General features: G+C 39.7%; 2 protein-coding genes across 11 annotated transcripts in view; one reads left to right on the forward strand and one right to left on the reverse strand.

Annotated features, from left to right (window-relative positions):
* Nucleotides 1–8,061, forward strand: part of msi (RNA-binding protein musashi) — a 127,572-nt gene extending 119,511 nt beyond the window's left edge. For all 8 annotated transcript variants that reach the window (XM_069333421.1, XM_069333422.1, XM_045753342.2 and 5 more), the window contains exon 5: nucleotides 238–8,061. In XM_069333421.1, the coding sequence (XP_069189522.1) occupies nucleotides 238–873 (636 nt within the window). In that variant the 3' untranslated portion in view covers nucleotides 874–8,061. The remainder of the gene's footprint in view (nucleotides 1–237) is intronic.
* LOC123765009 (normal mucosa of esophagus-specific gene 1 protein) overlaps nucleotides 1–13,554 on the reverse strand; it is a gene marked incomplete at its 3' end in the record, with an annotated part of 147,349 nt that overhangs the window by 12,922 nt on the left and 120,873 nt on the right.

Genomic DNA, 13,554 nt, shown 5'->3' on the forward strand with positions numbered 1-13,554 from the left:
TTTAACATATGGTTACTATATATTATCAAATAAATGACTCTTAAATTATGGTACTCTATTTTTAATAAATTAAAAATTCTGTTCACCTAGATTCTGAAAGCTTTTTTTAAAACAAACATTTTCATAAGTCTTTAAAGTAACAAAATAAACAAAATTAATATTTATTACTACAGTTCTTGTGTATAATTTTTGTTAACACAAATATTTATCCTTCTAATATATTGTATTTATTTACAGGTTGAGGAAGCAGTGATGCTTATGGATAACCAGACCAAGCGACATCGTGGGTTTGGGTTTGTCACATTTGAGTGTGAAGATGTAGTCGAGCGTGTGTGTGATATTCACTTCCACACCATCAAGAACAAGAAGGTTGAATGCAAGAAAGCCCAGCCAAAAGAGGCAGTGCAGGCAGCCTCTCTCCTTTCAAAGAGGCTGATAGTGGGTCAGACTGGTCTTGCAAACCCAATTGTAACTGCCCAGTCAGCTCACATCCAGGCTGCTGCAGCTGCTGCTGCTGCTGCCCAAGCAGCTGCACTAAGTGGCTATGGAAAGCTAGTGGGTGGGGGTACATATCCTCCCTTGTCAGCCTACCGCTACACTCCTTATCCTTTGCCATCCGCTGCTTTGACCTCAGGTGGTCCCCCAGGTGCAGGTCTGCCTGGAGGCCCTACCCTGACTGCAGTTTCTGCTGCCCCCACCATGGCCAACCATTCAGCAGCTTTCTCTTCCCCTGCCACACAAACCCTGCCTACTCTCTCTACACATGCAGGTCTCACTACCCCATACCAGGGCTACTCGCTCACTAATGTAGACATGAGCTCCTTCCAAGGGGTAGATTGGAGTGCCATGTATGGTGTGGGCATGTATGCTTAGTTGTGTACACAAGTGCCCTCTCACGTCCACCTGACTGCTTGACCATGACTCATAGTAACCCTTTCCACCCACCGTCCTTAGTTCAGTTGTCGGCCCTTTTATTTTTTTCCCCATGATTTACTTGAGTCCCCTTCCCTCGCCTAACTTACACTTTGAGTCCAGCCCGCCCATTATGCCGCTGTGAGCTCTCCTCTGCACCAGATATTCTCAGCCTCAGGGAATTGTGCATAATTTTAAGTTGTTCTCTGTGCACCCTTTGTCATTTAGTCCTCATATTTTTCTATCCTAGTTTTCTTCATTTATTTCTGTCTTCCCTTCATCAACCCCATTCCTGTTAAGATTTGATTTGTGCCATCTCATTATGGTGGCCTTCCCAGCTTGTTGCGACAATGAAAGAGTGCCATACCGGAACCTTGGTACTGGGCTGGGCTCATTGTGACCCAGATAGATCTCTACAGTACTTAGTATTATGTCTCTCTAGGCAGTGCTACTGCTGCCAACCATTTAGTCCATGTACTTAAACATTTTTCTCAAACATGAAGGTTTTTGTTTATTTATTTTTGTTAATGTACGTGTGCGTTTATAGGGTTTAAGTGTCATTGCTAAGCATAACTTGCCCAGGCCAAGTTCAAATACTTGGACCTGCTCAATGTGAACAAAGCAAGATGTAAATATTTGTTTACGGATAAGACTTATGGCTGTAAAAAGGTCTTGGCATACAAGGATAGGGTGATAACCCTAGACTTGCCATGTAAAACTTTGTCTTGGCTCCTCTGAATGGGGAGCCACTTTGGTCTGCCCCTCTTGCATAAAAGAATGGGCAACAGTTCGTTTTCATTTTTACAGCAGAATACTTTTATTTGATTTTTGCATGACACTGGGGATCAAGATTTTAGATTTGAGTTACTGTTAAGGTCACAAGAGTTCATGGGGCCGGGATGCAGAGCCCCTGCCAGCCCTTGTTAAAAAGAGTCAGTGGAGTTGGTCCCCTGCTGACTACATTCCACACTGGTCAGTGACTTTTAGCCGCTGCAAGTCTGCTTGAGCGGCTGGGACTAGCTTACTATAGCAAGTGTGTAGTAATAAGTGCGGAGCAATACTCAGTGTGCGTTGCGTTTGCTTCTCAAGTCTTCTCTGTGAAACACATAACACCTCAGTGGTACTTGCTGTGTTACAACCCATGTACCATGTACCTTATTCCTTGACCTGACTTTCCTTCCAGTCACCCCCATCAGTCCCTCCCCACCCCCACCCACCTATACCACAGCCTGCCTGCCATGTGTGCCATCATGCACCCACTTTTTGCAGCCATGAACTGTACTTGTACACCAAATGGTGCACATGGCAACGCCCACCGCTGCAGCCATGAGAGCGTCGTGTGGTGCACATGGGGACCTTGGAGGCCTGGTCTTGAGGTTGCCTCGGCGATGTAAGTATTTTGGACGAGCTCTCACCGCAACACCGACTGTTTCCAGCAAGTGGTAACCACGGTAACAACCATCTCTGGCATGCTACGTATCCATTAATATCCTTCTAGGCCTGTCTAGGAAGTCTGGTACCAACGTAGGCAGCATAACATTTTGATACTTATTTTTATTTGCACCACATTGGAATGACCAGCAAAAACCATGTAGGCCTTTTATAAATTTACTTCTATTGTACAACATTGATCTCTGTTTTCATGTTTCTGCATAGGCCTAGAGTGAGCCAATAGCTTAGAATGTAATGTAAATAGCTTTATGTGTGGTGGATTACCTACAAGGATTCCCGTGGTTTGATATAAGGCCATTGTTAGACTATGGAAACTTGGTAGCCTATATGTCTGGGATATTTTTCCTTTTTTTTATTTTATTTTTTTATTTTTTATCTTTTGAGATTGTGGCTGTTGTTGAGCAGAGGAGCTCGGAATGCCTAGATTGTCCTCTCCACCTGCCTCTGTAACCCCCGTGTGTGTAAATGATGGGACGGGAGGGCGACCCACTCCTGCCTACGCAGGCAGTCCAGGGCTTAGTATAATTCAGTATTTTGGGAATTTCCGTAGTTTCAATAGTAGTTCATTTTTATTTCTATATTATGATTAATATATGAAATCAATAAATTTGTTTTTAATTTCTCCACAGATGAATATTAGAATAAATATTTTTCACTAGTAGCATTCACGGGGAAATTTTTTTTAATGCCCTTGATGGCTTAAGACTACCTAAGTACATAATATCCCATTGTTGCAAGTAGCCAGTTATTTCAATATTTGTCAGTACTGAAAGCCCAGACTGGGTCCTCCTTCAATCTCTGCCCTGAGGTACAGATAAGTCAATTGGCAGTTGGCAGACAATAGGGTTTTCTTATGTCTGTCAGTCTCCTTTATCTGTGTCTAACCAGGGGCCTCAGAACCACTCCCATACGTTACCTCCTGTGTACCATCTACACTGTATTTTCATCATTTTGTACTGTTTATGATGTTGGCCCAAAGCTCTGGGATCAACGCCCACCACTGGTATGTCGGTCAACCGTAGATTTTGGGTCTCCTTTTTTTTATCCCATTATTAAGAATTATTCAGCTCATAGATGCGTATGAGTCCTTTTTCATATGCATGAATGAGGTGAAAAATTTATTTGCTGGAGTGGGTAATTTTGTGGGTAATGCAGCATTACCAGTTGGTAGAGAAGTTTTCTCATACAGTAGTTCTGTGAGCTGAATTATTTACCTACTCTCCTCTGGGGTTTGTTACCTAGCTTAGCAACTCGTCTTTAGCCTAAACCACTAGTAGTTTCAATAAATAATATTTCATTCTTCTATTATATGTGCCACTCTTGAGTCTTATTTATTTATACTGTGGATCTAACTTTAACATTGCTAGCCAAGCACTGTCTATCCAATAGTTTAAAAGTCACTCCATTATTTTATTTGTAGCTTTGTCTTATATCTGTTTGTGTACTTAATGGGGTGTTAAAAAGACAACAGTTCAAGTCTAGTCATACCAGATGTGATGCTTAGATTTTGTTTAATACCTTTCTTTTTTAGTAGAACTTTGCATTAAATAATAGTTTTGTCTTAGAGATCTCTTTGAATGTACCGTAGAATTTTTGCCAGTGGCGTAACAGTCATGATGACCTTTTGATTCTAAACATTTGCCAGAATTTTAACGTCCCCCCTTTTTTTTCCTCTTCGTTATTGATGAGCAAAGGAGTCTGGCATAAATTCTGCCAAGTGTTTTAATCATTGGTATTACCAGGTATTCTCCCACAAATTAGAAAAGTAATATTCTGGGGCCTTGAATCATCATTGTGAGGATTCTGACAGTCTCAAGCTATATAAACTTTTGTTGATTTTTGGGTAAACATGATAGCTACATGTAGAGTAGTTTTCCTCAAGGCAACATGCTTTTAAGATAAGCAATGTAGTATTGAGGCATTTGTTACATGTGACACAGCTTACGCTCTGTTATGCATTGTGAGATAGCGGTGACAAGAGGGTAGATAGTGCAGTGGTTACCATTAATTTGCCCCCAGAGGTGCTAGTAGTGCTACACAGGGCCAAGTTTGGGTAGCCCAATTGCGGACCAAATAAATCGGATGCAGCAATAAGTGTTGTTATTTTTTCATGAGGGAATAAAGACATCAGAGGGAAATTAATATTTTTGCATTTTATAAACCAAACCCTTTTGCTCAATCACCCCCTGCTCAATGTGGAGCTGTCCACCAAGAGCTAGGCAGAGATGAGTTGCTGGAGCTCTAGATCCAGACAAACCTCAGAGGATGATAGGTGGAGACATGGTACAAATAAACTCGTGCATCAGAAATGCATCTTAGTTGATAAGGGATATAAAGCATTTATAACCCATTTTCAGGAAGTGTGTCCACCAAGGCATAATGCAGTGTTTTAACCCGAGTTGACAGTTCTAAGAGTGACCTACAAACCAGCCAGTGGGCCTGTTGACCCTAGCAGCAGTATGGGTGTGCCAGTGGTGATGGTGGTGTGGTGGTGGTGGTGGTGGTGTGGTGGTGGTGGTAGTGGCGGTGTAGGACTGCCACAGCACGATGATCATAAAAACCAAACTCTCTACCCAATGGTGTAGGGTGAACCACAGCTTACATATAGGTTTATTTTTCTGTGTTGTCTTATTAGAGAGCTTTATCATTAGAAAACATTATTTGCTCTGTGTATTGTAAGGAAGTGTTGAATGTTCTTCAATGTGTTGTAAAATTACTGCTGGGCTATTTATAGTAAGCAACAATTGATAGCAGTCGAGTTTATTTTGACATGAATTAAAGGCATTATGATCACATTAGAATTAAGGGAATATTAGTGGGATGTTTTTATGAGTACTTGCTGTGCTGTTTATTAGCTGGAAGGCAAAGCTGTAATAAAGGCTCATTTTCGGTAGCTTAGGGCGAGGCAGCTATAATAGAAGTGGCAGCTGTTTAGTGTCGTAGGTGAGCCTCCATAATATTATAATTGATGTAGTTTAGTTGTGCTGATGTGGAAGGTGCAGTTGCCAGTTTATTTTTTTTGTTAGGCTGATTTGTGCCATAGTCTGGTATTGGGGTGGGGATCATTATTTTGGGGGAATACTAGGGTGGGGGGTTATACTAGCTTACATGGACCAAATAGATGCACTTTGGCTATATATTTAGATAAATTTAATGTCGGTTAATTGTTGTTAGCATAGCCAGTGTTCATTTACTCAGCTGATCTCCCTCCTGAGTCTTCCTAAGTGTGGGGTTCATCCTACTAGTGTTACTCCTCCTGAAGACAGCATATATGCATTGGAGGCACAGACACATTGTTTCTAGCCCCACTGGAGCACACTGGGTTGCTGTTAACTTCTCATTGTAGGAATTGTCTGGCAGTTCAGTTTTCCAAGCTCCAACTATTAATGTTAAGGTCAAGTGCCAAAGTGGTAATACAGAGTCATTTACCATCAGCCATGTCTGTTCTTGTCTTCATAAAGGTAAAAAGAAAAAAAAAAGAGGCTGTTTACTACATAACATTGGCCACTAGTATACCCTTGATGCCTTATTCATCGATGGCGGGTTTCTAAAGAAGTTTTAAAGAGACGATCGTCAGTGATTCTTCCAGGCATCTCGGTTGCTGCTAATGGTAAATGTCGTACAAATTTTTAAATTTTAATACTTTTGAGATTCGACACCACCACACCACTACAATTCTGCAAAGCCCTTGAGCCATGCAAATATGTTAATGACTGTGTTTACCTAGATGTATACAGGATTACCACATGCCGTGAAGCAATAAGTGTCGAAACCCTCTATTTTTGTACATAAGACTGTGAGCATTAATGATATATAAAGTCAGTAATAAAAGTGAAATATTTTCAAAACCAATGTGCAGTGTGTGTCTATTATTATATTTGAACATCTTATCCACATGCATATAAGTGGTACACACTGGACTTAGTACATATTAAAGAAAAAAAATACATACACATGAAGGAAGGGGTCTGACATAACCCATATATAAAATCTATAAGGTAATTTGTTTTGCTTCTAATGTGACTTTGGTTTTAGACTATCTTTCTCTGCTTTTGTGTTTTGGCATTGGACCCTTCTCCTGTGGTTTGCTCTTTTGGATTATTACATAGCGTGCCCAAGTTACCCCAGCATAGGGTAACCTATTTTCTTGTATGTACTTTACTGTGTTGTAGACTAGTGGTATCTACATTGTATACCGACCAAGGCTGTAGTGTGGTAGAGAGGACTCTTGCGCAGATGTCACTTCCCAGATGCTTGCCTACTTGTATTAGGTGTGCATGTATCGGGAGTAATGTCTTGCGCAGCAGCCAAGGGACCCAGGCACGCGGCCCGCCTCCTGTGACGTAACTATGACCGTCATCTTTGCTCCCAGCGCAGCCAGGCCGGCCTTGCATGTCGTAGCCTCCCTGAGTCCATGAACCAGGGAGCAATATCTTTTTCTCGCTGTGGTAATGTATTGAATGTGCTAGATTGTCTACCATTTTTTGGATTTCTTTGTAAACCTTAAAGTAGAGCTTTCACACAGTTAAAGCAAACTGAGGACTTATCGTTGCATTGGCATATTGATTGATTAGAGCACCACTGTACAGATGTGCTTTAAGCAAGATGAGTGCATTCTAACGATAAATGAAACTTGCTTTCAACATGAAAGATCTGCTTGAGAAACACATATGAACATAAGAAACACGGGACTGTCTTGTGTTAATGCCGAAAGATAAACACAGCCAACACTGACATACACACACTCGCACACACACAAAATATAAACACTAGCTGTAGGGTTGACCTGTGTAGAGTCAGCCTTGTGTAGGGTTGACCTCTACTCTTGCCTCCCGAGGCTGCTGTGCCCCACCCACCACCACCTGCCCGCCATCTAACGTGCCACTCTTTAGTTTGCTCTCTTTACCTATTGACTGCCTGTAATGCTATTAGCTTTTATCAATGGTATTTGGTCTTTGACACTGTAAACTACCTAAATATCAATTTCAATGCTAGTTTGAGTCTGGAGTGTGTTGTGGGAGGTGGTGGGTAGGCGCTCCTGATGTTCCCCTTAGCTGCGGTCACAAACTTGATACCCACCATCCGTCACGCCCACCCCAATGCTACTGTTGTTATTGTAGCTTAATGGAAGCAGCCCTAGAATATGCTCTGGCCAATATCATGTGTCAGGGTAGTGGTGGGCGGGGCAATGGTGTTGAGAGAACTAGAAGTGGTACTGTAGGTACAGCTGTACTGTAGTCGTGTCTGAGCTGTAGGTTTGGTATTGTAGCCGACCTAGCATCATAGTGCTCGCCCGACGCCTCTGTACAGGACCTTAGTCAGCCGGCCGCCGCAGCCCGCAGCCCAGCCCCATGGTAGATGCATCACCCTCCTTAATCATACCCTCACTGACATTCATGCCTGCCCTGGGCCTTCACACTATTGGAATGACCCCTAACTAAAGTTAAATGGACAAATTTGTCCCCCGAGGGTTAATGTAATTAACGAGGGTCAACTGCTTTACCTTAGCTTTTTGTCCCTTTCTAGTGGAATGTCAAGAGGAAATTCCACTTACCAGAAGTTATTTTTGTTTCTTTAAAGAATAAGTGTTATTTTTATTCGGAGGTGGGTTGCAAGCTCGCGGGCAGCTGAGACTTTGTGAGCATTGCACAGTGTAGTTTGTACATCTAGTAATAAAATGTCTATGGTAGAGAGTAACTGCTTGTCTTTTTACATTTTATCTCTTTTTTTAGCCTGTGTAGATCTACTGGCTTTTGGGATTTGGCTAACGGTATGTATATAAAATATGTGAAGCGTTTAAGACCCCTTGTATGTGGGCCATTAAAGGTTCAACTAATCTCACAAGTGCAAGTGGAGTAAAAGTAATAGTGGATAATAACCATAAAACTCACTCAATAATGTAATAATAATAATAATGCCTAATAACGGGTAGCAGGATTCGGGTCTAACACATTCTAATAACAAGTTTGAAAAGTAGAGCACTAGCAAGGTTGATACGGAGGTGTGTTAGAGGCCAGGTAGTTTGATCCCTCCCCTCTTAGAGGTCCAACTGTCCAGTTTGCATGCAATGACCAGTCACATTTTGGGAGTGTTGACATGCACTAAAGTCAAATAAATACCAACCAAAGGTTTATACTACACTGGTGATGGAGTAATTGATTTATTATAAGATATGCTTTACTTAAATATACATGTATATTATATACATTATATATGTGTGTATGTATTGTTTAATATATATACATTTATAATGTGTGTATAGTACAATATATATATATGCATATATAATTCAGTATTTTGATATCGGGTATAAGTGTCTCAGGTCAATGTTTCTTATGGGTGAAGAGAATGGCCAAGTGCCAGTGTGCTGAAATTTAGCTCTGGCGTGTGAAGTGTGCGCCGGGTAATGGAAGACTCATCCCCGTTGCACCTTCCATCACGAAATGGGTGCAGCTCTGTATCCAACTTAATAGTACAAAAGTAGCATTTCACAGTAAGAGAAACACACACACAAAAAACATTAAATGTATGCCAAAAGGGTTTGAAGCCTGTAAAAAAACACCCTATCATAAATCAGTTCACTCCACTAAACAAGAGTTCCTTCATGTACTCTGCACTCCTCTCACTCGACTTTCCATACACAACTAGGACACCTGTTTAACCTCGACAGTACAAAGTATGTGCCACACCTGTTCCTTTCCCGCCATCCACATAGTGTGCGTGCACACCTTCTCCACATGCCATTGTTGGCACAATTAGGAAAGTACACAATGTATGAACCTTTTTTTTATATATACAGTGTGTATGTATAATTATATAATATATATATATATATATATATATATATATATATATATATATATATATATATATATATATATATATATATATATATATATATATATATATATATTATAATAATAATAATAATAATACACACAAAATCCCACTCTTCCTACCTTGCTTCCTTGCCCACACATGCATGCACACCTGCCTGCCACAATCCAAATCTGACCAACCAACCCCATACTTGCTTGCCACTATCTACACTTGAACCCCCCCCCCCCATGGCTGCCACTATCCACACCTGACACCCCCCCCTCCCCCCTCGCTGCCATTATCCACACCTGACACCCCCCTCGCTGCCCATTATCCACACCTGACACCCCCCCCCCTTTCCACACCTGCCATTATTCAAACCCAACCAACTTCCCCTTCCCCCACCTGCGAACCATTATCCACACCCGACCAACCCTCCCCATACCTAATTGTCACTATACACATCCATTATCCACACCCGACCAACCCTCCCCATACCTAATTGTCACTATCCACATCCATTATCCACACCCGACCAACCCTCCCCATACCTAATTGTCACTATCCACATCCATTATCCACACCCGACCAACCCTCCCCATACCTAATTGTCACTATCCACATCCATTATCCACACCCGACCAACCCTCCCCATACCTAATTGTCACTATCCTCATCCATTATCCACACCCGACCAACCCTCCCCATACCTAACTGTCACTATCCAACACCCACACATCGTGTCAGCAAGGCGGACAGCCGCCTGCTTTCATACCTCTCACTGTATTTTCCACTTCTATACTTCCCTTCACCTATGCCTCTCCTTCCTCTTTACTCCCACCAAAAAAAATCCACATCCAAACACCCCCCCCCCATACCTTGTGAAAACTTGTCTTAGAGCACAATTTTTGTCACTCATTCATTCACTCACATACACTCTCTCTCCCCCTCTTCCCCCCCCCCTCATAAAGTGCGCTCCCTTCCCCAATGTAACCTCCTCCCCTCCCCCCCCCCCCACCACCACCACCACCACCACCACCACCACCACCACATGCACTCTCAACCCCCTCATACACACACTTATCAAATAATCAAATACTATAGGGTAAAAAGGTGCCGGTTATCAAAACGGCAAAATGTTTAATGGAGGATTACAATATCATATATGAAGGCATCCACAATTTAGGTAAAGAATAGCTACCATTATTAAATACATGAAATATTGGTAGAGTAATTTTTTGGGCAAATGAGAATATTAACATGAAGTCATAAATTGAACCCCCTGTCGTAACCAAGGCTTTGGCTGGGTGTGTCCACTATTTTTCTAAATCCAAATATAGTACCACGTCAGGTCTGGGATTTAGACCTGACTCCCAGAGAAAGTTAACTAGCTCGTATTTCCCAGCCTACATTATGCCATTTAATCCACAATTGAGAAAAAGGTATCGAGGTATGCAAAGTATTTAAACAAATCATAATCATGACTTTGTATAATTAAAAAAATTAAGATGCTAGGTAAAAAAGAAATATTAAAAAAGTAAGTGTATATTGACGTAAAGTACTATACTATAATTTGTTAATAGACAATATTGTCACTGAAGATGCACAGATGTGCTGAACTAGCGAAGCTTGTTATAATTGGCACAATGAGCTTCAGCCGGGTTTTGAGCTCTTAATAAAGGTCAGAGGTAACATGAATTACACATTTTGAAAGTGCTCAATATAGGATTTTTCCCAAAATATTCTATAGAATTTTACATCAGAATTTTCAAAATAAAACTCTTGGAACATTTTGTAATCAACTTTAATATCAAGTCATAAATAGGTACAGCAAAGGTCATTAATTAAATGAACATTACTGCTGAACATGTTATTATTGAATTATGACTAATGATTGGCATATGAGGAGAAAGGTAGTCTGGTTAATTTTTCTAGACTACTAGATATTGGAAATGGCGAATACACGAGAGGAATTTATCTTTAGATACAAAGCCTGAAAAAAGTCTTGGAATAGACAGTAGTACTATTTTTAAATTATTTAATTGAAAGTTTCCTTAAATGTTTAATGCCATATAAGTTTAGATTATATATTTCACTAATATGTATAAGTTATTTTTTTAATATGTAAAAATTAGTTTTCATATTAAACCTGACGATTAGTAATGCAAAATTTAGCATAAATATCTGCAAAGAGAACCTTCAGGATCTTGGAATGTTGTGAATTACATATAATGAATCACAGTAAATGATAAATAATCCTGAAAGAGCATTAAACATTGTAGTACATATTAAGCTTATTGCATAAATTTAATTCCCGAATAATGACGTATTACCTCTGAAGGAATCAAGTCTGTACATGCATCAACTCATAGAAGCAATAACATAAGTTGTTTACAGTAAATATGTAATAAGCATACCAAAGTAAGATAAAAGATATATGAAAGTATTTAATAATATGTAGCCTCCCCCCACCCCTAACTCTTGGATACCATCACTGCATGAACCTCTAAAAGAGATAGCATACATTCGAGTCGGCAAAATAATGACCCTTCGGCAGAAGAGAGCAGCCAGCGACTACAGCACACAGGGTATGGAGGCAGGTTTGCAGTGGCTGTTGTGAGCGAGTGTTGTGACGCGTTATTCCCGTAGTTCTATAGCTCTTAGATTAGTGAACCTGGCGGTAGTAGAGGTGTAATATACCCCAAGGGCTTGCCTTTAGATCGCTTGGTTTGTTTGTATAGAAGGAAAGTGTGTTGGTGGATACTCTTAGATTAGAACGCTTTATAAGTTGGAGGACTTTGCTATTAGCTGAGAATATTATCCTCACTGTATGAATTTTTTTTCCCCTCATTGTTGCTTATTTTGATATTTTTATGTAATTTAGTATAAAAAAATAATTATAAACATATCAGTATTACTGAGGTAGTTCAGGATATAGAAGAAAGTATTCAATAATATGAAGGTAAATTAGTTGAGTTTCATAATTTGTCTTCGGTCTGTTCATAGAGAAGTTTCAGACTATTAACAGGAAACAACTCTGCATGTTAAAGTGATTCACAGGCCAAGGTTATATGCTTGTATGTTGATGAGTGCAGCCGACGATGTTGATAGCATTCTGGCCCCGTTGAGAAAAGCCTACACATCTGGGTAACTGCAAGCACCAGGAAGCGGAGCTACAGGAGAGCCCTTTACAAGTTCCACTGATATTCCTACAAGGCTGTCATTTGCGGCTACGAGTACAGGTGGTGGTAAAGAGTGGGTGTGTGTCCTGGGAAGGTATATTGTCAGTTGTATGAATATAGTGGCAACAGTATCTCCTACAACTCGTAAAGATGCAAATTCAACGAATATTTAAAATAAATATTCAATAGCTTGCAGTGAGATCACTTCACACAACATTTTGTTTTTATTAATTTTCTGTATACCTATTCAGTTTAAAGAAAAGTGTGCAATATAGTGCTCTCCTGTTTTTTCTAATTTAATTCTTTCGTTCTGACTCTGTGACTCTGTTTCCTCCCTCTGACTGTTGCAATTCAAAAAAATTTACAATAACTTAGGGGCCATCAGTCCCAAATATTCAATAAATGAAAACTAGTTCGATTTCCAACTTTTTTGACTAGTTGTATATGAAATAGGTTTCATCTGGTCCAAGTCTCAGCATCGTAGCATAAATAGGAAGAGAAAATATGTAGAATTTTCAACAATTTTCCTAAATGGTAAAAAATTAACATCAAATACAAGTGTCAGCTGAAATCATGTCTATGACTTGGCTATCACAATAGCATATATTAAAAAAAATAATAATTAGTTTTATCCCCCCCAAAAAATTAGTTAAAAAAAATTGATTTTTTTCAATTTTGTTTTTCTTTGTTTATCGGACTATTTGCATGAAACTTGTACACCTGACTGCACGTAAGCCTATCTGTAAGAGTGCCAATTTTGAAGGAAATTGGTTGATGTCAATCTCAGCCACAGATGGCAGCACCTTAGACTTTAATTTTTATTTATTAATTTTTTCAAGTAACATAAACGTAGTCCCTACTTTCATTTATATTCAATTTACATGAAACATATACCTTATATGTAGTTTGTCTCTAAAATCTGTTACCAGCGTTTTTTTTCCCGAGTTTATTTATTAATTTTATAATAGTAATAAACATGATATATTTACATTTTTTTTTTTTTGGGGGGGGGGGAGACATTGACTATTTGTATTAGTAAAACTAAACATATTTTGGAAAATCCGCGGCAACAGATCCTTTATTATATGCTAATGTGATAAAAAAAAGTGTCATAGAATGATTATATTTGAAACTTGTGGTTGTAGGGACTTGCTGAAAATGTGTAATATTCGTAGAAAGAAAAAAAAAA

This window comes from Procambarus clarkii, chromosome 29 (genome assembly GCF_040958095.1).
Source record: "Procambarus clarkii isolate CNS0578487 chromosome 29, FALCON_Pclarkii_2.0, whole genome shotgun sequence".
NCBI lineage: Eukaryota > Metazoa > Arthropoda > Malacostraca > Decapoda > Cambaridae > Procambarus > Procambarus clarkii.